General features: G+C 40.2%; 2 protein-coding genes across 2 annotated transcripts in view; both read left to right on the top strand.

The window, feature by feature from the left end:
• tiprl (TIP41, TOR signaling pathway regulator-like (S. cerevisiae)) overlaps nt 1-4,674 on the top strand; it is an 18,889-nt gene extending 14,215 nt beyond the window's left edge. The window contains exon 8 of the mRNA XM_050036227.1: nt 3,923-4,674. Coding sequence (XP_049892184.1) covers nt 3,923-4,054 — 132 coding nt within the window. The 3' untranslated portion in view covers nt 4,055-4,674. The remainder of the gene's footprint in view (nt 1-3,922) is intronic.
• ska2 (spindle and kinetochore associated complex subunit 2) overlaps nt 1-24,284 on the top strand; it is a 245,973-nt gene that overhangs the window by 211,848 nt on the left and 9,841 nt on the right. Inside the window, exons 2-5 of the mRNA XM_050036264.1 lie at nt 14,137-14,176; nt 17,604-17,696; nt 19,006-19,182; nt 23,196-23,270. Of these exons, the coding sequence (XP_049892221.1) occupies nt 14,144-14,176; nt 17,604-17,696; nt 19,006-19,182; nt 23,196-23,270 (378 nt within the window). The 5' untranslated portion in view covers nt 14,137-14,143. The remainder of the gene's footprint in view (nt 1-14,136; nt 14,177-17,603; nt 17,697-19,005; nt 19,183-23,195; nt 23,271-24,284) is intronic.

Genomic DNA, 24,284 nt, shown 5'->3' on the forward strand with positions numbered 1-24,284 from the left:
TTTGTTTGATGATCTGAAACATTTAAGTGTGGAAAACATGCAAAAAAGTAAGAAATCAGGAAGGGGGCAAACACTTTTTCACACCACTGTATATATATATGTGTGTGTGTGTATATATATATATATATATATATATATATATATTACATAATTTTATGCTATTTTTTTTATTGATGTGAAAACAAATCTTTCCTGCAAACAGCTGTATTTATTCAAGTTTCATTTTACAAGATTCCATTGAACACATCATGAGAACATTACAATTACCTTTGCTTAGTAGTCATTTTTACTGAGTAGAGTTTGAATCAATCATAATGTAACTCTAGGCAAACTCCATGAGCCGTTAGTTCGGGAGCTGTGTAGCTGCAGACACATTCCGTTTGTAGCATACAGGACAGGCCCCAACAAACCATGCCCACCACTAATAGAAAACAAACCCATTATTGTGACAGTTATCTGAACCCTGCTACAATGCTACACTCTAGTGAATAAATGAAGGGCATATGTAGCAATAATTCACTTTATAATCCATTACACATGAAGATGTGATTTACTTTAAAAGTGACAAGATATAACCCATCCTATTACCCTAACTCTAACCCTAACCACCTCTCTCTTTACCAAATACTACATACCTAGCTAATCGCTGACTTAGAATTTTTGTTGGGGCTTCTACTTCCAGGCCAAGGAGCGAAGGGGGCTGATTGTGGACTGATGTGTAGATGTGGTGGGCGAGTCAGGTAGCTGCAACAGCTGCAGCTGTACCTGCTTCGTTAGTTGTGGCCACCGGCTGCTTAGAGCTAACGTTAACTAGCTTTCCTCCCGCTGATTTTAACACAGATTCGTTGTTCACAGTGTAGCATTATCAGGGAAACAGTAGGGTGCGTCCTCTGAAGAAACAATAGTTACTTTAATGTATCCTCTCGTCACAAAGGGGAAGATCTCTGTTTGTCACAAAATTGTTTTATATTGTCCTGGGGACAAGGGTACACTGGCTGCTTCTAGCTATCTCTTCACACAACAGTGAGATCACAGAGCCTATTTTCACAGCAGTCATTTTATTCTTCTTGTACCTGCTCATTACTTTAAGTTTGTGGCGATCAGTTTTGAGCCTGCTTTGTAGCCTGTGCAAAATTGATGTGACACAACAGAAAAACACCAGCCACTGCCATCTGTGAAAGTCATTTTATTTTCCAATAGGCTGATGTCAGTCAACAAGTTATAGTTTAGTGGCATCTGTAGGCAGAAATTATATTTACCATTCATAACTATGTTTTTATTACTTTATAATCACCTAAAAATAAGAAATGGTTGTGTTTTTGTTACCTTAGAATGAGCAGTTTATGTCTACACACAGAGGGGGATGATAGGATAGGGCCATCCTGCACACTAGACCTTTAGTTTGCTTAAAAGGCACAACCTTCTCTAACTATTTAAACCTAGCAGTCAGCCCTCAGGATGTGTGTCCACATAGTGTTTGTCTTTAGCGGAAACAAGGAGGCAGGGAGCTGGGGAGCTACATATGGATACTGTTTTCACAACAACAATATCTTGACATTAATGTTAGCTAGGTAGCTAAAGTTTGTGCATTAACGCTGAGGAAAGCCAAGTGCTGAAACCCGTCCGTTTGTGATACTGCTGTGCGTTATTAAAAGACTGATATATATGATATTTGTGAGTGCTGACATTTGGATTTATTTAGTTTGTGAGTTTTGGGTCGGCACCCTGTGATTTTTCAAACGGTGAGTCGAGCACGTCAATTCTTTTGTTTTTGTGAGGTAGCTAAAGTTACTCTCTGTTAATGGGGTTGACTTACAGCAGTATGTGATAACTGCACAACATTCACCATCAGCATTCAGTGTACGGCTGATCTGCTCCCTCAAATGTGCTTTTCCAACTTGTTTGCAACCTGTTCTCATCTCAACCCACCCTTTATTGTTGATGAACTGGGATGGTGTATCAATGTATACCTGTTACATGCATTGTGTCTTTTCAAAATACACATTTATTTTCACAGGAATTGTACAGTTTCTGCTCATTAGATGCACACAGTCTTTTTCAAAATAAATTTACGTCGGTAAAGCACCTCGTATTTAGGTTTATTTTCTTGTGCAACAAAAGCATGTGGTTAGGTTGAGAAAAAACATGGTTTGGCTCTCATTCATACAGGAAGCAAACACAAGGCTCTTGGGTGAAAGTCCGGGGTTTGTTGGCCGCCCTACAGGGACTTTCTAGCTCCTTATATTACATCATTACTGGCAGCTTTTCAAACAGATGCTGTCTAGCAGCATATCATATCATTGTATGGAAAGCCAAAGGGGCCACAAGTCACCTCATTTTCATTTGAAGCATCGAAGATGCCACTCTAAGTACCACCAGACATTTATAAATACCGTCCTAATTGCCACCAGATGTTTTTAGGTAACACGTAAATGAATAAAATGCTGTTATTGGGACAGAAGGATTGAGTAGGAGTAAAGCACCAGTGGGACTGGGGGCTTGCACCACTTAGTCCTGAGTTAGTTAGTTAATGTACCTAACCCTTCAGAATGTTACAGTTACAGCAGGTAAGCTGGTTTATCCCAGTCAACAAGCACAAATGAACAGCTTTGACCTGTGGATTTAAGTGCGTGAGACAATATATAAGTAAATGAAAATAATAAAGATGGATAATTGAACAATAGAATGAAACCAGAATGCATGCAGTGTTTTCTTTAGACTAGCCAAACAAACAGCAAAGGAGATGGGAGCTTGATTAGTGTGGTATGCCCCTCGTGTTATGAATTGATTTACAACATAGCGTTGTGACATACCGTTGCGACAGGTACTGTGCGGCTGCGTTACTAACTGATGCTGCCCATCTGCGTTTCATACTGCAGCGGCAGGTGCTGTCTGAGAAAAAAAGCTATGTGGATACAGGCCCTCAATGATCCGAAAACGACTCCGGTGTCTTTGGCAGTCACACTCAGAGTTAATATACTAATCTAAAGTACAAAGAAATTAGCCAAAATAGCTAACCTTTATTTGTAAGGTTTTTTTTGTTTTTTTTGCCCTGAATTAAATCTGAAGGGTAACAAGAGGGTAAGGTGCTTCCTTTCATGCCATTTAGTTCTGCCTGCAAGCTCCTAAAACCAAATGTTTACTTTTTGGGCCCGCTAAATAACTTCTTGTCATGTATGTTTGCACAGACCAGGTCAAATACATTTACATTCTCCAAACAAATTTGTTGGGTTTAGTATGAAAGTAGTTTGATAATTTCATCAAAGTTAGTGTCTTAAGTCAAAAGAAGTGGGACCGAAAATAGGCTACAATGATTATCTCTGGGGGGATTATTATCTGTGTAAAGGTAGAATTTATTGCTTTACAGATTTTACAGGTGTGCCTAATTAAGTGGCCAAGCTCAGTGATATGATGTGATTTAGTCTCTGTTTTCCTACATAAAGCCTATTTTGTCATCTCTCTCATGGAAAAATAAGTTGTTGACAAATACATTTGATAACAGTTTTATTAATGATAACATTAACAAAATGAACAATACTTCCCATGCTGCTATAAATTGACATAAAAATACATGCTTATCACCACAATGTAAAAACTCACTACATCACCATCATTATTTATATATTGCCAATGTTTTGCATTTTAAAATAATCCCACCATTGCCATATATTCACATACACTCAATATTCATTAAAATTTACAAAAATTAAAACTCATATCATAGACACTTGCATAAATCCTGCCTCTGTTGCAGTATTTGCATTAAAAAAATCTATATCACTTTGTATTTGAATAAAACTGACTGTGTTTAACATCGTCAATAATGCATCCTTATGTATGTCATCACTAGATTTAGTAAAGCCTTTATTAGCAGAATGTGTGTAACTCTGATGATAGACTGTATTTCAACTGTCACCTTCAGAATGTTCCTGCTGCACTCTACACTGATCCTAATGAGATTGCCCAGCACTTAACCCTGAAGCTGACAGAGTGTGAGAAGCTGGAGCTTCCTGAGATGCAGCCTCAGACAGCTGTTAACGACGACCTTCAGTGATGGATATACTCACAAGTCCTCATTGATGTCTTGCATGATGAAAATGGGAATAGTAGTCCTAAACCACATCCTTAATCTTACAGTAACATAACAACCATTGATCTCTCCTTCAAATATCTGCACAGGAATCATTTTTATATGTGACCACAATGATGGTGTGTTCACAAAACTCTCCAACCTGACTGTACACAGTTTCAGTATGTTCTCAGTGCAGTTTGGTGCGCTATGGTATCATCGAAACTTTAACCCCAGTGAAATACTTTGGTCTAGCTACGGTTTCTGTTCATATTTGAACTGATTTTGTTTTGTGAGATTTTTTTGCACTGTTCAATGGACTGGCCTTTTTACATGAAAGGTTTGGTAGGGTAGCTGTTTTCATGCTTGTAATATTAGAATATCATTAATGTGTTTGTAAAAAAAAAGCTTCACAAAACAGCACTGTATTTTCTGAAGTCATCAAGAATTTCTGTAAATATGTCTACTCTATTTTCTACGGTGACTTGTGGTAGGTGAAAAAGCTTGGTTTCATTTACAAGTCAAACACCTCCTGAATCCATGTGAATATGTCTTCCATATGGCCAAATAAATTCTGTTTGTGCAAATATAGCTCACTTACAGTAGCTTGTACTGGATTCTTGTTTTTCTTCTGAGGATGTCCATATCAAAGGGTTTCAACCAATAATGATCCTTTAAATTAATCCAACATTAAACTCAAATCAAACTTCATCCTAGTTGAAGTTGATTTGCAAATCATTAGCCCCTTTTATACTGCCTGTTCAGTAGGGGTGGGAATCACCAGAGGATCCACAATAGATATTATCTCGATACGTCACAATACAGTATTATTGTAATTTTAAATATGTTGTGATATAACACCATTTTTAGTAAATTATGCCCCCAAAGGAAAACTTTGTCAACATCTGTTTTATCTAATAACAGAAGGTTTTCAGTCACTTCAGCCATTTTTTGCAGCAGTAAAATGTATCTAGTGGACTGAAAAAGTAATTGATTAAATTATTCTAGCAGGCTACCTAAAGTTTAATTTGCATTTGTAATATTGATAATTTATATAATAATAAATCGATACTTGGCACTGTGTGACGAAATGATATTGCCACTCTGCTTTATTGAATTTTTTTCCTCACCCCTACTGTTCAAGGTGGTAATATTGCGCCATTATGCCGCCTCACCGTGCTGTATATGATGCATGATCGTGGAATGGGGTGACAGAGTTGTCTCACCATTAAGCCTTCATGGGAGGTAGTAACAGCACCGAAACAGTGTCTGTATAAATATGGACAGGTGTGATGTTTTCACTGTGTTATGTATGCAACCCACTGCGGGAAATTTAAAAAGTAGCTAACTCAAGTAGGGAAGAACAGCAGCCAAAAATTACCACAAATTGGGAAACCAATGAGATTCAGAATACCCTCTGAGCAGAGGACAAGATCAGCCACCATATAACAGAGACAGTCTATCATTGTTATTGACATGTTATACCATTATTGTTTATAAAGCACTGCCGACATATGTAGTATGTCACACTAGAGGCCGTAAAAAGGGCTAATATGTGACCTGTGTTTAGTTTCACAATGTCAGCAGTGACCATGGAGGTTTGATGGTGATTTGATGTTACAGTAGGAATGGGGACTAAAACAAAATGGTAATACAGTTTTACTGGGAGCTAATTATATTTAACTAAAATATAGATTTTTATAATACAAGATAAGTATCCTGAGAATGTGTCTTATCACAAGGAAAGAGGAGAAACAATAAAAAAAACAAAACATCAATGAGCCAATTTATTTTTACTCAGTCCCATTTACACCATCCTGTTGCCACAAATACTCACTAGAGCACCAAACTGGTATTGATCTGCTGGTGAAAATAGTCCCCAACAAATGCACCATTTCCTCCTGTTTGACAAACGTTTAATAAAAACTACAATGACCAGAGGTTTAAGGAAATGACTGAACCTAAAAAATGATATTTGTGAGCTATTCTTAAAGAATCAGGGTAAGACTTCAGTGGAAATACCATCATTTTAACGAGAAACTGAGCAAGAACTTTTGTCATGGTGCCAACAATATGCTGTCTTGACAACAATATGAGAGTCACAAACAGGGTAGAGAAGACAGAAAGTACTTAGCAATACATTAACACATAGTTGGTTTTGGTATCATGACAATAAAACATTTAAGAACAAGGCCAAATGACTGTCCTTACAATAGTCTCCCCACCAGACAATCAGAGATCTCCGCCTTCTGATAGTCTGGGGACACTCCTTTCTAAAGTGTGTTTAACACACCAGAGGAAACGGCAGGTGTTCTGTCCATTTCCCCTACCTGTGGAGAAGTGCTGCTTCTCCACAAAATGTTTTACAACAAAAAACACACGTAGATAAATGGCTGTAACACAGTCTTTAGACGCTTTGCTTAACTAAAGACTGATGTTTTTCTCCCTGATTTTGTGTTTAGATGGGCGGATACAACTTCAGAGTTTAAAAAAAACTCCCTACGTTGCAGAACCAATAGTAAATCAGCAGGGCGGTCCTTCGGTGGCTCGCTGAACTCTTGTGCTGGTACACATAGTCCGACTGCGTTAAAAGTTTTAAATAAAGTCGCTGTAAGTGGCAACTTCCGGTGGAAGTTCATTTATTCAGCCAGGTTAATGGGGCCAGGTGTGTGTGTAGAGGCAAACAGTTTTTTTGATGGTGGCTGAGGCACGGCTGAGGTGTCTGCAGACAGGAGCAGTATTATATAATAGGCTACCAAATTGCTACAAAACAAGGTGCTGTACCTTCTTGCGCTTAAATGTAGAATGGAGTATGTAATATGTAAGAAATAAATGGAGCAAAGCAACGGGAACGTCTGGACATTGTTTGTGAGAGCCAAGCCTGTCGCGCGTCAATTCATTGCACCAACACGCACCTGCAGTAAGTGACAGTGGAAAGACACTTAGAGATTGACTTGTGAGTCTATCCTTACAAGGATCACTTTCCTCAAGGCAGCTATTACCCTCCCCTTAAAGAGGTTGATAACAATATTTGTATAATTCATATTGAATAATAAGAAGGGTTAGCCATAAGAACTTGTATGTAGACAGGGAAAAAGGGGGCCAAGGCCTTCCTTTCAGATTTTGTATGAAGTGGGATTGTATGGAGTACTTATTTATGGTCAGTGTACTAGATGTCATTTAGAAAGCCCCCAGTTTGGAGAAGCAGGCTGGAGTCTGAAATGGAAGCTAAGAGATGTACTGCTGTGGAGGGTTCAGCAACAAAACAGATTTCAGTCACCTAAAAATGTCCCAACTAAAAATCAACATCATTTAAAGTGTAGGCTATATTTAGAGTATTGTCATTGCCTCACCTTAATGTCAGACAGTAATTTTCAACAGAGAAGTGAAGCCATTATAGCACTCTCTTCAAAGCCAGACTCCATTGGGAAAAACACTGATTTAACATTGCTGAACACAGTAGTTCCTGTGTCTTTGGATCACAACATTGTGCAGTAACAGTTATAAACTGTGAGTACCAGGAGAGTGGGATGATATATGTGTCTGAAGGATTTTAAGTAGGGAAGAAACAGTTAAGTGTAAAAAGGGAAAGTGTAGGCTGATGTAGTATGAAGCCTTCCTTTTTCCTGGCAGTATGAATGTCTGACAGTGAACTACAAATGAATTAAAGGTTAGGGCTCAAAAATAGTGGCCCCTACTGGTTGGATATTTAAAGTTGGACAGAAACAAGGCATGTGGGAACATCTAAACGCGTGTGTGTGAGGAGTGAAAAGTGACTGAAAAGTTTCAATAGTTTTCCTTGTCATTTTAGACTTCCTGGTTTCCAAGCAATTAAAGGCACCGACCATAATCCACAACCTCCCAGTTCATGTCTGACAGCAGATCTTTGTTGGATGCCATTCACCATCTCTCTCCCTCATAATTCTTAAAGAAATATATGTGAACATTCATAAGTTAGAGTAAAGACAGGTTTTCCTGTTCTTCCAATTCTGACAACATTGCATTAACGCAGCAACTGCCTGTGTTTTTCACAGGTTTCAACATCAACATCTCTCAAATTTTGGTTGTAAATTTGGTAAAATATGTGTCAGTGAGCATTTCTGCTATTCCAGTATAATTCATCTACCTGACAGGTGTGGTATATCGAGATGCTGATTAAACAGCATCATTAATGCACAGGTGTGCCTTGGGATTGTCACAGTAAAAGGCCACTCTAAAATGCGCAGTTTGATCACACAACAAAGTGACACAGATGGAGCGTGCCACTGGCATGCTGACTGTAGTGATGTCCACCAGAGCTGCTGCCTGTGGACTGAATGTTCTTTTCACTACCATAAGATGTCTCAAATGTTGTTTCAAAGAATTTGGCAGTACATCCATCCAGCTTCATTGTGAACATCCCAAGGCACACGTGTGTAGTAATGATGCTGTTTCATCAGCATTTTGACATGTCACACATGTCAGGTGGATGAATTATTATGTTGAAAAAGGAGAAGTGCTCACTGTCAGTCCATCCATCCATCCATCCATCCATCCATCCATCTTCATCTGCTTATCTGGGGCCAGATCACTGAGGCAGCAGGCTGAGCAAAGTACTCCCCTCTCCCCAGCACCACTTTTCAGCTCCTCTTGGGGGATCCTGAGGTGTTCCCAGGCCAGACGAGACATATGATCCCTCCAGCATGGTCTGGGTCAGCCCCGGGGCCTCCCACCAGTTGGACGAGCCTGAACCACCTCACCTGGCCCCTTTTGATGCAATGGAGCAGCGGCTCTACTCCTAGCTCCCTTTGGATGTCTGAGCTCCTCGCCCCATCTGTGAGGCTACTTTTATCTGCTATCTCAGTCTTTCAGTCACTACCCAAATCTTATGACCATAGGTGAGGGTTGGGATGTAAATGGACCAGTAATTTAAAAGCTTTGCCTTCTGGCCCAGCTCCCTCTTCACTTTGACAGTCCAGCACAGCACCCGCATCACTGCAGACGCCGCACCAAACCACAGATCCATCCCACACTCCAATCTACCCCACTTGAGAGCAAGATCCCAAGATACTTGAACTTCTTCACTTGGGGCAGTAACTCATTCCCAACCTGGTGGAGACAAGTGATCACTAGAGTTTTAACAATTTTGTGACCAAAATTTGAGAGAATTCAAGTTAGGGATTATTTTAATAGTAACATTAGAGACTGTCTGGACACCGAAACAAATCTGATTAATATATTTATAGATGCATACAAATCCAATCTCCATAGAAAACTGGTTGCTAAAATTTATTCATGCTTACAACTTGCTAAAAATCATTCTACTATGTACATCAAATCTAAATGGGAGAAAGAAGCCAATACAACTCTGACAGACGAGGATTGGCTAAATATATGCAAAACACAAACAACTACATCAGGTCAATGGAAAGAATTTATTTGGAAAAACATTAGATTTTTTATTACCCCTAAGATAAAACAGTTACAAAGTGATAAACCCGAAGGTGGATATTGTTGGAGGCAATGTATGAGTCACTCAGCTGATCATTTTCACATTTTTTGGGACTGTGCTGTAATCCAATGTTACTGGCTGGGAGTAGTGACAGAGATTAACAATGATTTTAACACTATATATTTAGGCAATATTCCAATCAAACTCAAACCTTCTGATAAATACCTTCTTCAAATACTACTCGCAGCCAGTAAAAAAGCCATAACCAGGGAATGGATGATGAAAGAACCTCCAACAATAATGGAGTGGAAGGGGATTGTAAGGGATATTTATAGTATGGAAAGGTTGACCTTCTCCATGAATTTAGCTAAGGATAAATTTGTTAGTTACTGGATAAAATGGTCGACATATCAGAATATGGATTAGAAATCTCTCTTTTCTAAAGGAGTGGAGTCAAATGGGCATAATCACTATAAAAGACCTCTACATAGACAAGCTCTTCCCATCTTTTGAACAACTACGATCAAAATTTTCACTACCCAGAACTCATTTTTACAGATATTTACAATTAAGAGATTATGTGAAACAAAATATCCCATCATTTTAAACATTACCGAAAGATAATCCGCTGCTTAAATCCTTGTTGAGCTCTCCGGAGTCAAAACACTTGGTTTCAGATTTTGTAGGCATTTTCTCTGGAGAAGTGGACACAAATACTGATAATATAAAACGGTCCTGGGAAGAGGAACTAAATGTTCAAATTGATGATGACACCTGGAGTAAAGCCTTGGACGGTATAAGGTCTTGTTCAGTCAACCCCAGGATTCAATTGATCCAATACAAGGTAGTCCACAGATTACACTACTCCAAGGTCAAACTTCATAAAATATTTTCTGACTCATCACCCCTGTGTAGCAGATGTAAAAGGTGCTCATGGTACACTAACACATCTCTTTTGGTCATGTCCGAACCTCCATAACTTCTGGTCTACTATATTTCAATGGTACTCAGCTGTCTTTAATGTGAACTTATCTCCGGACCCAGAGACTGCCTTGTTCGGCTATTCCAACTCATTGGAATGTCTGGGCACTGATGCACGTACTGCTCTAGTGAATGGTATGATGATCGCTAAAAGGTACATTCTGAAGTTATGGAAATCTGACTTTGTTCCTCGGTTTAAAACTTGGCTTGGTGAACTAACAGGTATGTTACATGTGGAAAAGTTGAGATATGATTTGTCTGGGAACCCTCAAAAGTTCCTCAAGATATGGAGCCCAGTGCTGTTACGCCTTAGAATGTGATGGACGTTTACTGCTCACAGATACACCCCTTTGTCTTGGCAAAGGTATAGTTAGAACTATTGTAAAGCAGTGGCATCTTAACATCTAAGCAAACCATTTGTTGCCTTCCCCTTGTCTTATTTTTTGTCTTTGTTTTGTTTTTGTATTATTATTTCTTTTATTTTATTATTTTTCTGTCTTGTGTGAACACCTTGTGGTGCTGTTGTCTCTTGGGTGGGTGGAGGGAAGAGGGAGGGTGGGTGGAGGGAAGAGGGAGGGTGGGTGGTATCGGTGGGACTTGTAAATTGTCCTGTCTTTTCGATTCTGTACTTGTAAGTTATTTACTGTATCTGTATGTATAAAAAAGTGCTATAAATAAAATATTTTAAAAAAAGAAATCTCTCTTTTATTCTCATATGGAATATAATAGTTAAGTTTTATGTTTACTTATTTATTTATTTAATTATCAATCCAATTATTTACTTATGTATGTATTTCCCCTCTGATGAGTGACACTACTCACGAACGTACTGATTAGAACTGGAACAACAGCAACAACAGGTCGTTTGTAAAGCTGCATTAACACTGAGTTTAGAATGTGATCTACAATGCTTGGGGGAGAGTTGGGTAATGTTTTTGTTGTCTTTATTACAATATGGAGATATGTTGTTTTGGCTGTTTTTGTATAACATTGATGATGAGTTGAAGTAATGGATCAATTGAGCAATCCATAATATGATAGGATTCAATTACTGTAAATGTGACTATGAATTTAGCCCTTATACCTACTTGATCTCTGTTTTTTGTTTTGTTTGTCTGTGCCTGTTTGACTAAAACTAAATAAAGATAAAGTTCAAAATTTGAGAGAAATATTATCTATTAAGAGCATAATTTTGTTATGTTTTATGTTTTGGAGTTCCACAAGGTTTTGTGCTCAGACCAATTCTGTTCACTTTATATATGCTTCCTTTAGGTAACATCATTAGAAATCACTGTAAATTTCCATTGCTATGCGGATGATACACAGTTGTATTTATTGATAAAGCCAGAAAAAATGGATCAATTAACTAAACTTCAAAAATGCCTTAAAGCCATAAAAACCTGGATGAGCTCCAATTTCCTGAAGTTAAATTGAGACAAAACTGAAGTTATTGTTCTTGGCCCCAAACACCTCAGAAACTCTTTATCTGATGATATAGTTTCTCTGGATGGCATTGCTCTGGCCTCTAGCAAGTGAGCAAGTAACAAAACGTGTGGCTCAGCATGTGACGTAAACAGTGACGTGGGAGGGAACCCGCAGCTAGTCAGGTGGCGATAGTCAGGTGGCGATAGTCAGGCGGCGATTCGCCTGAAATTGGCCCGATCTTCACCGTCCCCATCATCTGACGGTTAATGGCCTCTTCGTTTGCGAGAGCAAGGAGGCTGCGCAATGCCTTGTCTCCCCAGTTGCTCATCTTTACTGTGTCTGTCAGGTTTGCGTTTCCCTCTTGCTACTAGCTGCTCGCTAATTCCTGCTATTAGCTGTTTCCTGTTTATCCACCGCCAGTGGCTTGCACGAGCGGCATCATCAACAGCTCCTCCCACAAGTCTTCAATTGCCCCTCCCGTTGCGGAAGGCCGCCTTGGTCTGTTTAAACTAAAAGGGTTCCGCCAATATGACTACCCTACGAGGCGGAAAATTGGGCGCCTCGGATCAACTCACCATTCCGCCTCTGTGTGTATAAACACTCGCAGCTGGCCAGCAAAACGGCCCAACATTCGCGGAAAATCTGGCAGTGTAAAAGGGGCTAGAGTTATATTTGACCAAGGTTTGTCTTTTAATTCTCATTTAAAACAAACCTCACGGACTGCGATTTTTCATCTGCATTCATATTGTGAAAATTAGGCCTATCCTGACCCGAAAAGATGCAGAAAAATTGGTCCATGCTTTTGTTACCTCTAGGCTGGATTACTGTAATACCCTTTTATCAGGTAGCTCTAGTAAGTCTTTAAAAACTCTCCAGCTAATAAAGAACGCAGCAGCATGTGTACTAACAGGAACTAAGAAACAAGATCACACTTCTCCCGTTTTAGCTTCTCTGCACTGGCTCCCTGTAAAATCCAGAATTGAATTTAAAATCCTACTGTTAACTTATAAAGCTCTAAATGGTCAAGCTCCGTCATATCTTAGAGAGGTCATAGTGCTATATTATCCCACTAGAACACTGCGCTCTGAGAACACAGGGTTACTCGTGGTCCCTAAAGTCTCCAAAAGTAGATCAGGAGCCAGAGCCTTAAGTTTCACAGATTGTAGACAGAGACGTGGTTCTGAGTTAATTAAAAATGAGTTTTTAATCTCCTTCAGCAGAGAAAACACTTCATGACAAGAGTAATAAAAAAATGTATAAAACTGAAGAAGGGAGATTACTGCAGTGACTAGGCTTCAGTGATTTTAAAAATGTCAGAAATAATTATAAAATACTATGAATTAAAATACTAAAAGAAACTATAAAAATATAAAATATAAACACACACGGACAGCGTCGTCTGAAACAACCAAGTTTAAAACCAAGATATAAACAATGACACATAATGAAAGAGAGCAGTTTTCGCTACATAGGCTACCCTCAACAGGGAGTACACCTTCTGGCGAGCAGCGTACCAGCACGGCACCAACAGCAGGTGAGCAGCAGCAGGAGAAGGACCGCTTTGCTGCGCTGCCACCTGCATTTATGCACAGCTGAGTAAAAGTTCACGTTCAGCTCCTAATGAGGAGACTCGCTGCAGCTGCGTGACCGTGACACCGGAAGTGGCGGGGCAGACCTAACCTGCCGGTTACACCCTGTCAGTGGGTTTTTTGGAGAGTTTTTCCTTATCCGCTGTGAGGGTCCAAAGGACAGAGGGATGTCATATGCTGTAAAGCCCTCTGAGGCAAATTGTTATTTGTGATATTGGGCTTTATAAATAAAATTGATTGATTGATTGATTGATTGATTGATTGATAGATAGATAAGAAAAGTCTTAAATCTTTAACTTAAACCTGTGAAAAATAAGAGCAAAAACTTAAGTGTTGCATATATGTATGTATGTATGTATGTATGTATGTATATATGCTGTTAACTCCAAACGTTACCTGCACTGTAGTACTGTAGTTAGAGTCAGAGAGGTTACAATAACACAGTTCAGCGTAAAGAGCATTAATGATGGAATGATTTACTTTGTGAATAAAGTCCTCTGGAAAAAAATGCAGCTATTCCACAAAAAGAGACGGGCTGTAATATGGCGCACACACAGAGGCTCTCGACTCACAGGTGACCAATCAGCTTTCTCTATTCCTGACAGCTGGCCAATCACAGAGCCCGCATCAGGCTGAAAACTATTCAACATGGAGACAACAGTTGAAAAGCTTGAGGCGATGGTAAGCACAGTGCAAAACTATCTGATTTACTGTGATATTCGTTTTCCGACATTGATTGTATCTTTGTGTAAAGATTCCAGAGACAACTAGCAGCTCATTAATTATCGACGAGGTATTCTGAAGGCATGCCTATCACAGAAGGCGCAATCAGCTCATGGTTGTCTCTTTGTATTCATATCAACTCAAACTCCTTTGCGCCATTCAGCAGGCCTGTTTCTGTTCGTAAATGTGCCAACCTCATTTATAAGCCTCTGTCTCATTGTGTAACTGACTGTCAGAACAGCGACTATCGCATTCAGCGTAAGGCCAGTTCAGACGGAACGATATACTTCCCAGAGCCGATTCGTACTCGCTTCAAAATGTAGTAGCCTAATATGCTCCCCATTAAACATGGACACAGCTGTTGTTCCGCTTTGTAAAATATCCATTTAATGTAGCATCATAACAACAAGCTAGCAGTCCATGAACACAGTTAGCCACAGCTCAGTATGTGGATCGCTGACACTCGTATTACGGTAACGTTAGGTAACAGAGAACAGCTCAAACATGTTTCCGTGTGGTTTTAGCCTGATAGTAGCCGTTTCAAAAACTATAAAAAAGACAAACTTGTATTCCTAGCGTGCTTTTACAAAAGTCTACGATAATGCTCTTTACTCCGCCGTAATGATCTGATGGGAAGCAGAGGAGGACTGTTGTACGGCTATTTTTAAACGCAGCGTACAAACGATATGAATAGTGATTAGTAGAGTGAATTTGTCAACCTATAGTATGAAGAGAGCAGAAAACCAGATAGAAAATGTATGACTCAGTACTCTCAGATTAAGGTTCCTACATTTGCCTTTTCTTAAGATTTCAACATCTTACTTACCATTTCCCAAATTAACAATACACTGATTTTAAATAGGTTTACTATGTAGTGTGTTCATACCCTGTTGGCAACGAACATCAAAATGACGTCAGCAGGACGTTGTACTTATTGTACAGGTGTTAAAATTTGGTTGAAATGAAAATCAGGTTGATGATATTTTAAATGTTTAACTACGTTACAATTTCATATTGTGTGGAAGTTAACATTATGATGTTTTGCAGATGTTGGGTTTGTTCTCCATACCTTGCGACTAAAGCCCCTTTTACACTGCCAGATTTTCCACGAATGTTGGGCTGTTTTGCCGGCAAGCTGCGAGCGTTGAGACACACAGAGCCGGATTGGCGAGTTGATCTGAGGTGCCCAATTTTCTGCCTATAGTTCCGTGTATCAAACTTCTTCTAAAACGACTAAAAAGGACTCAGCTTCAGGGTTTCTGTAACGTTTATTTGTTCACTTTTACTGTAGGCTACTGACCCCCTATAGACTTCAGTTGTATTTGCTAAGCTAAGCCACAGTGCTAATCACTGCGACCCAGCCACTGGACGTACAGACACAAAAAATATATCGTTCATGTTGTCTCAATATGAAAATGATAGAGAAAGGGCATAACTCCCAAATCATCGGAGTATTCCTTTAAAGAAGACGAGAGAAAAAGAGAGAGAGAGCGAGCAGCTGTGGTCAAGCAACCTAGAGAGTGAGTGAAGAGAGGGAGCGCTGGTAGCAAGAAAGCTGGTGAATCAGATCAATAAAACGTTATTTTCTGATTGTTTCACAGCGGTTATGTTCACCCCCACACACCTCCACTCAACACTGAGGCTGTACTCCGCACCACCTGATTTGGTCTGAATATTGTCGCCGTCACGCTGCGTCTCTGCGGGGCTGAACCCTCAGAGTGTGCAGCGCAGCAGAGACAGACAGCGGAGTTATATAAACTCGTTATGTTACTGTAAGTGCCGTAAAAGCTTCGTAAATTAAAAAGCCAAGAAGAGTAATTTATCAATGAGATCTGTGCAAAAGATGGACAGACTTGCCGTATTGCTGTAAAAAGTACAGTTTGCATCACAACGATATAAATGATAGACATTTTTCTCTCGTCACACGATATATATCGTCATATCGCACAGCCCTATCGCAATATATTTTAAATCGTAATAATATTAGATTGTGACTCAAGTACTGTGATAATATGGTATCATGGATTGTCTGGTGATTCACACCCCTAGTTGGCATTTATTCTGACTTTGAATTTTGGTCACCTGACAACATAAATTCAACCAAATATCACCATTGGAAGACGTGGGTGGCCAGCTGGGTGCTTGAATTGTTATAAAGTAAAGTATGAAATAGTATCCAGCAGTTGACCCCTCACTCAAAATCACACCACATGGTGGCACTAAAGGAAAAGTCATTCTGGGCCAATCCCAAACCCATCTAGTCAATGTTAGGATATTTGACTGGATAAGTGAAAACCTTGACCTGCTGGCTGGCAGGAAAAGTCTAGGGATCAGCAAAATCACCAGGATTATCCTCTGGGGATCATGAATGTCTATACAAAATTTCATGGCAATAGTTTTTGAGATATTTCGGTCTACTCTAGACTAAAGTGGTGGACTTAGCGATTGACGGGCTGACAACCATAGAGTTGTACAGTGAGATATCTTCACACATTTATATGGCGCACTCACAACTCACTGAGCCAGGAGAATGTCCAGCCTTTGGCTAAGCTCCTGAGCTCGTCTGCTGTCTGTCCAGTGCCCCTTTTATATTGTACTGCTGGTGACCCTGCTAGAAAAGCAGTGCAATGTTAAAAGGGCATTGGCCAGAAACAGTTACAAGCAGTGGAAACGTTTCCTAACTCAGAAGCTTCAGCTGTTGGCAGGTGCTCTGACTTCATTGCACTACTGTATCAGACAGCTAGCAGTGCAATAGTATTGTCAAAGCATCTGAAAACTGCAGAGACCAGCTGCAACTACTTTCACACAGACTGTATCAGGTCCAGTGGACATGTTTGATGGACCATGGTGTGGTCTGAGAATGCACAAGGCAAAACAGATAGTATACAGTTTGAGTCATAAAAAAACAGATACATGCATCAATGTGTTCATGTGTTGGCTACTAACCTACTCTTTGTGCTACATGCTATGTGGCAGCATTATCAGGCGTCAAACAATAACTGATAGATAATTTCTACACTGCCAGGCTTTATGGCACAAAGTCTCCGGAGTTTGTGATGTAAGACTGGCTTAATTAGCTTATCTCATACCATTTACAGAATGTAACAAGTGCCACCAGTCTCATTAAACACCACTGTAACCGTGATGACCATAGCTGGACCCATCACCACTGCCTGCTTTAAAATTCATGGTTTTATCTCCAGACATTGGATATGCACCATCTGGATATGCATCTGTTGCACATTGAATTATTGTGGATTTTGAGGTTCTGTTTGGCATTTTTTTACTTTCAGAAAAACCCAGCCCTACTTCCAAGCAATAGGAAGCAGGGTAAAGTTGTGCTCAGCAGTATACTACCAAATTGTAAAGCTGATTGTCTTTGCAGTTCCTGAAGTCAGAGGCAGACCTGGACTACATTGAGAAGCGCCTCAAGCTGGACTTCATCAACAGCGCAGCAGAGAATGGATGTCCTGCTGAGGTGATAACTGAAATAACAGCTGCTATTTCTCATAACTGTTTCACACAACTTAAGACAGGACAGATCCCACACTGTCTGCAGGCTGCAGGACATTAAATGGCTACTGTAGTTCAAATCAATTATTGGCCAGTATTTGACTGTTTCTGAAAAGCCATTGTCACTGACTTACTGACTGAAACCCTCAAATATAAACACAGTGTATAGAGCTCGTAAGTCACGCCCCTTCCGGTAGACCTCCATCGGACCTCTAGGCTTGGAAAATATGAATGGCAGTCAATGGAGAGAAAATTGTTATTTTCTGGTCCCAGTCATTAAATGCCTTGGATTACACAAATGTTTTGAGTGGGTCTAAATAATATTTTTTCATGTTAAGAGTTTGACAGTTTATTGTATGATTCTTCAAACAACGTAATGAGAAAGACTACATGTCGCCTATGTGATGTCACGTCATCACACTTTCCCTCCACTTCTCAACTCACAGTGCTGCTGCTGCGTCTTCTGCCACTATCTACGGAGCCATCAGATCAAGATGGCGGTGTGTTTCGTACCCGAATGTCACCATTCCAACAAGAACGGCTGTTCTTTCTTTCGTTTTTCTTTCGAGGTGGTGAAGTGTACCAGAGACACAGCCATGTTCCGAGTGCGAGTGGTGACGTATATCATACGCGTCGAGAGCAGCAAAGAGCTGTAGTCCACAAAGCGCTCTCGCACAAAACCTAAAAGTATCAAACTTCTTTCCGCTAAATTGTAGCCTTCTTTGCACGAAAAAATATATTAAAAATTCACAAACAGCATATGTGAAATTCATGGCACCATTCAAACGGGACCAGAAAATAATTTTCATCTAGCCATTGGAATACATTATGAGAAATCGATTTTTAAGGTCCCATGTACCGGAAACGGAAACACGCAACTTACGAGCTCTATTGTGAACATGTTGGTAGGTTTTTCATTTATGTTTTGAAACACATCACATCAAGTCACCTGTGGGGTTTCCCCATTTCTCATCCTTATGTATAAATTTTGATTCTTCTAGTTTTTTCTTACATAAAGAAATATAATGTAACACAAGACAAATATTACAGTAATTAATTAGAGGTTGTGGACCAGAACAAATCAGGGGTAGAACATTTTCATAAATGAAAAGTAGGAATATTTAGTTACGTCATGTTTCATTCTTTGTATACTTTTCGAAATAATGAGACTAAACTTCATAAAACTACCCTTCATAATTATAAGCCATTGTAACTAGAGATCAGAAAGCAACTGAGGCTGGATGGTTGAACAATGATTGAGTGTGTCCCTGCAGGAGAACCCGGCAGTGATGCTAGAGAACCTGAGAGCCATCAAGGCCAAACACACAGAGCTGTGCTCTCAGGTGAAGGAGATCGCAGCTGCACAAAAAGAATCGATGGACTCCATCAGAAATAACCTCAGTAGTGCCATGGAGCTGGTCCAACACTTCCAGCAGACTACTGATGTGGAGGTACCCACACACCAATCGTACACTCACTGGTCACACACAATTCTATGCACTTACACTGAATACATAGGAAAGTGTTTCATATTCTAAAACCCTGTCCTAACTGAATGTGACACAAGCAAGCATCAGCTACTAAATCTGTTTGATTGCATTGTTTTCTATTGGACTGTCCTAACTGCCCGCAAGCAATGCAGTGCAATGTGGCATGCCGTTTTGAGCTGACCTAGCTTGCTCAGCAGAACTTGCTAGCAAGCTAGGTTGTTTTCCAAAGTGGAGATGGTGTTATGATGCAGTATAGAAGCTACAACAATGATTTCCATAAGTTACCCCTGATATTGTTGATGTATGAATAATAAGGAAACATGTACTCACCCACCTTTTCAGTGGACTCTGAGACCACAGCTGCTAGGTGTGTGGTTTGTTTACATGACATGACCGGAGTTCCATATGTATTGGATTAGCGCGGGTGAGTGAACGTCTTGCCCCACACATAGGTGCCTATAAATGGCCAGTGAAATGCCCTGAATTAATTATTCAATAGTAAGAAACTTCATGAAAAATAGCGTGGCAAACAGCAAGAGAAGGTTGGAGAGGTTGATAACAGAAAGACAATGTTTGGTAGACTCAGTATGGGCATTACTAAGGCTAAAAATGCAAGGGAGTGGCAGCTGGTGGCAGATGCTGTAAATGCTGCTGCCTCAAACTGTGTCAGAAGTCAAGAAGAAGTGTTCCGATATTAAGGTGTTAAGGCTATTTGTGGTGATTTATTTAGACAGAAAACCAAGGGATGTTTTGAGCTAACTGTCAGACAGTTTCAGTGACTGTGGAAAAAAACACTCTAAATGAGGGATACAGTTGCCATAGCTGTTTAACAAACAATATGGTTTTCTTGACTCAAGTGATTTCTTAAAATACGCCTTGTTTTCATAAACGACGCATCGCATCCAGACGCTGGCGTGCAGCAGCAGCAGCATTTGGCTCAAATGCCTGGGTATAGGGCTCGGGGTCTGACATCCGTGTCAGGCGGTAGTGGCACGTTTTTCAGCTGTGCCACATTGTACAACACAGCACCGGGACAGCTTGGTTCCTGTGGGTGCTTCTTGGTAACGCTGGGCTCGACGCAGCGCAAAGATCCAGCAGCACTGCATGTGGCTGTCGGAACCAGCTCATAAGCCACTCATCATCGTGGGCCAGTAGGTCTTGCTGGTCCCTGAATGTCCGCACCCTCCGGAGTCTCCCATCCACCACATCCTCTAACAGTGCCAAATAAGCCATTGTGCGTCTTAACGCACTGTAATCGCTGCTTTTTATACCCACCCATGTACTGATTGATCGCATGTGAAAAGGAATTCCCTGACTGCAACTGAGGGGCAATCACGTGATATAAATATTAATAATGATGATTAAACACGTTATTTGTTTACACTTTTTCTAACAGTGACACAGCACTTTACAGTGACATAAATTACAAAACAGACACATTATTAAACACAATATATTGGCTCATAGAGGATAATAGTGACATTCTGCACTTGGATCTACCCAAGTAAGGCATGGAAAACCGGTCCATTAGATTATTTGATAATTACAGAACATACTTGGGGAGTTCTTTTAAAAAAGGATACCTGTTTGTATTTAGTTTCCTAACTCGTGTTTTTCATGTGTGCACATCAGTCAAAGACATGTCTATTCATTTATTCACGTTTATCCGTTTCTGCAAGTGCACTCTTCATATATAAAACATGAGAGGTCATATCTGTCTTTATTTGATAGTTATATCAAATTCACAACAATTCTTCCTTTTCATGTTTCTGCCACGGGGGTCGCAGTCTCTCATGTCTACTGTTTTTGTGCGCACGCATGGGTCAGAGCTTCCGTGGAAGACCGCCCATTTACTCGTCAAGTTTGTTTTTTATAGATCCAAAAGTTTGAGTAGAAAGTGGCGTACACGCTTGGGTTTTCTGGAGCCACTCTGCAGCTGCGACCGGGCAGACAGATTCCTTCTTCCCCAGTTGGCCTATAATAGAGACTCGTGTTGCTGCAGTGTTCACAGGTGCCTCCTTAGCAGCTATTTTATTCTCCAAATTAAATCTACCTCTTAGATGTCTAAAAGATGATTTTGTCATGCGTAACTCATTTAAGATCTTGAATCAGATTAAGGGTGTGCTGAATCTCCCCAGACTGTCTATCCACGCTCCTATTTGTCAGAATCCTTGTTTCAAGCCAGGCACGATGGATGCTGCTTTCGCACAGTGGTCAGACAAAGGCCTATGCGCTATCAAGGACCTTTACATTAACGATAACTTTGCTTCCTTTGCTCAACTGCAGGCAAAATTTGGTCTCCCTTCCAGCCATTTTTTCCGGTATTTGCAAGTTAGAAATTTTGTCAGGCAGTCGGTCTCACACTTCGAAACGATGCCCGAGCAACATTCAGGCAGTCGGTCTCACACTTCGAAACGATGCCCGAGCAACATAGCTTTTATGAACTTATGACCAAACCTCCTACTTCCAAACGCTTAATCTCTCAATTTGTTAATCTTTTTAGCTTGGCAACCCCTTCTCTGCATACTAAAGAGGCATGGATATCAGACACCGGTGATGTGATTTCAGATGCGCTATGGGCCCAGGGACTGACTGACTTATTCAGTTCAAAGTCATCCATCGGCTACATTTTTCCAAGACCAAACTGAATAGGATCTTTCCCTCTGTCTCTGCTACCTGTGATAAATGCAAATTACATGACACCTTTTCTGGTCCTGCCCTAAGCTTAGGAATTTTTGGGATGACATTTTTCATTTGTACATTGATATATATAGCAAACAGTTGATTCCTGACAGTCTTCTGATAATACTGGGCTGCTCCAACTTCTCTCTCACTCTTCCCTTATCACTTCAACAAGCCCTCATGTTTGGTATGGTTGTAGCAAAACGGGTTATTCTGAGAGAGTGGAAATCAGTTTCCCCTCCTTGTTTCAAAAAATGGTTGAATGACATGGTTTCTTGTATATATTTGGAAGAAATTCAATATACTCTGTCAGACACTCATCACAAGTTCCTTGATGTTTGGGGTCCCTTTATTGAGTATATTCGAAGGGATAGGCAGCATCCTCAGAACTAACTATGCTGGACTGTATCACTTTGTACTGTATTGACTGCACCGTGCTTTGAACAGTCAAGCTTCTAGTCTTCTTGACCTCACTTGGTCTCGGTTTTGTGGACTCTGTCTTGCACTGTATAATCCACTTCTGGACTCTTGAATCAGTGTGTAAACTGACATGCATATTTGTATTTTTGTATACATTTCTGTGGGCTGGCAGCTTGTTTTGTTTTGTTTATTATTGTCTGTGTGTTTTGTATGTGGTTTAAACTTGAAAAACTATAAATAAAGTATTAAAAAAAAAAAGTGGCATACGCCTTGTTCTGTGTGTACGCCACGTTTATAAATGAAGCCCCAGGTGATTTAAATTGGTAAATGAAGGCCCAAAGAAGCCCATTTGCAACGCTGCTCGTTGCAGGTGGGCTCCTAATTACGGTGACGGACGCAAAAATGTGTAAATGTGAGTGGCCCAATCTAAAGCCAGTGTTTAGTTTGTCCATTCCGGGCTACTGTAGAAACATGGTTGACTCCATAAATGGGAATCCACCCCGTGTCGACATAAACAGCTCATTGTAAGGTAACAAAAACACAACAGTTCCTATTTTCAGGTGATAATACACTGAACAAAACACTTCATTCATTTTGAGTTCATCACTGTTCTCACTGCTCCCTCTTGTGAGGCCCTTTCTCCTAAAAGCTATTCACGAGCACTACTCACACTCACACACATCATAAATGGTAGCAGATTGATGTTTCACAAAAGATTGCAATAGCAGATGAATTTGCAAGATCTACAGGGCTTTCCCATGCTTGGGACGCAAATATGGTGTTTGTTTAAGGAAATGTGTCAAAATAAACATGACATGGTTTTTCATCATACACAGATATATAACAGCTGTTTCCTTGTTAACATGCTGCAGGTCCAGCCACTGACGGAGTCAGAGCAGAAGTCAGCCGAGCTCCTGGGTTCAGCTGTCACTGACACCACGACACAGGTGAGACACAATCAGCTCCCACAGACCTTTCTGTCTATTGCTAACCTTTTGGACAAAGTCTCACTGAGCAGAAATGTTCTCTTCTAGGAGTGCTCAACATGTTCATGACTACATATTGAGCCAGTTTATTAGGGTACCTGCAGGTTTCAGTAAGTTAAATTTAAGACTTTTTAAGACCTTTTTAATGCCACCTTGAATGGAATTTAAGACCGAAAAAACTATAAATATAAGCGATGGTTGGGGGATCCCGCTGTACTATAACCAGTGCTTAATTTGTAAAATTAGAAGTGGGGTAACACTTTTTTAAGCGGCACCAGAGCCGCTTCACTGCGCAGCTCCGTATGGAATGGTTGTGACATCTAGTGTTGTCACGGTACCAAAATTGGGACCCATAGTACGATCAGAAGTCCAAACAAACACGCTCAACCCTCAGAAGTATGAATGGGTGCTGAATCCTCAAAAAAATTAAAAAAATTGTGTACAAAAGGTACAGGACAGCACTCCAATTATAGTGTTTATTGCCACACGAACGTTTCGGGTGAAACCCTTCCTCAGCGTGCACAAGCAACAAAGTGAATGGATCACACACACAGGTGTCACTTATCAGTAATCAGGCTGACACAGCAGCTGCAGGTAATGGCAAGAGAAGAAAAAAGAAAAAAGTTTAAAAACTTTAAAAACCTTAAAAATGTTAAAAGCTTGGAATTGAATATAGATAGAAATTGATATGCATTTCATTGTTGAATAACTGTTTAAAAAAAAAATCACTATTGTGGTTACTTGATTGTGTTGATATAAGAAGGGATACATTGTTAGGTTCCTTTTTTCTTTTTTCTTCTCTTGCCATTACCTGCAGCTGCTGTGTCAGCCTGATTACTGATAAGTGACACCTCCCACCCTCCTCCCCTGACAAGTAAAGAACAGTCCCTAAAGTGCGGTGAGGTTTGTGGGCCATTACCTGCCACAGAGAGAAATGTGAACGGCAGTCATGACGCCAACAAAAGAGGAAATTAG

The sequence above is a fragment of the Epinephelus moara genome, chromosome 3, assembly GCF_006386435.1.
Source record: "Epinephelus moara isolate mb chromosome 3, YSFRI_EMoa_1.0, whole genome shotgun sequence".
NCBI lineage: Eukaryota > Metazoa > Chordata > Actinopteri > Perciformes > Serranidae > Epinephelus > Epinephelus moara.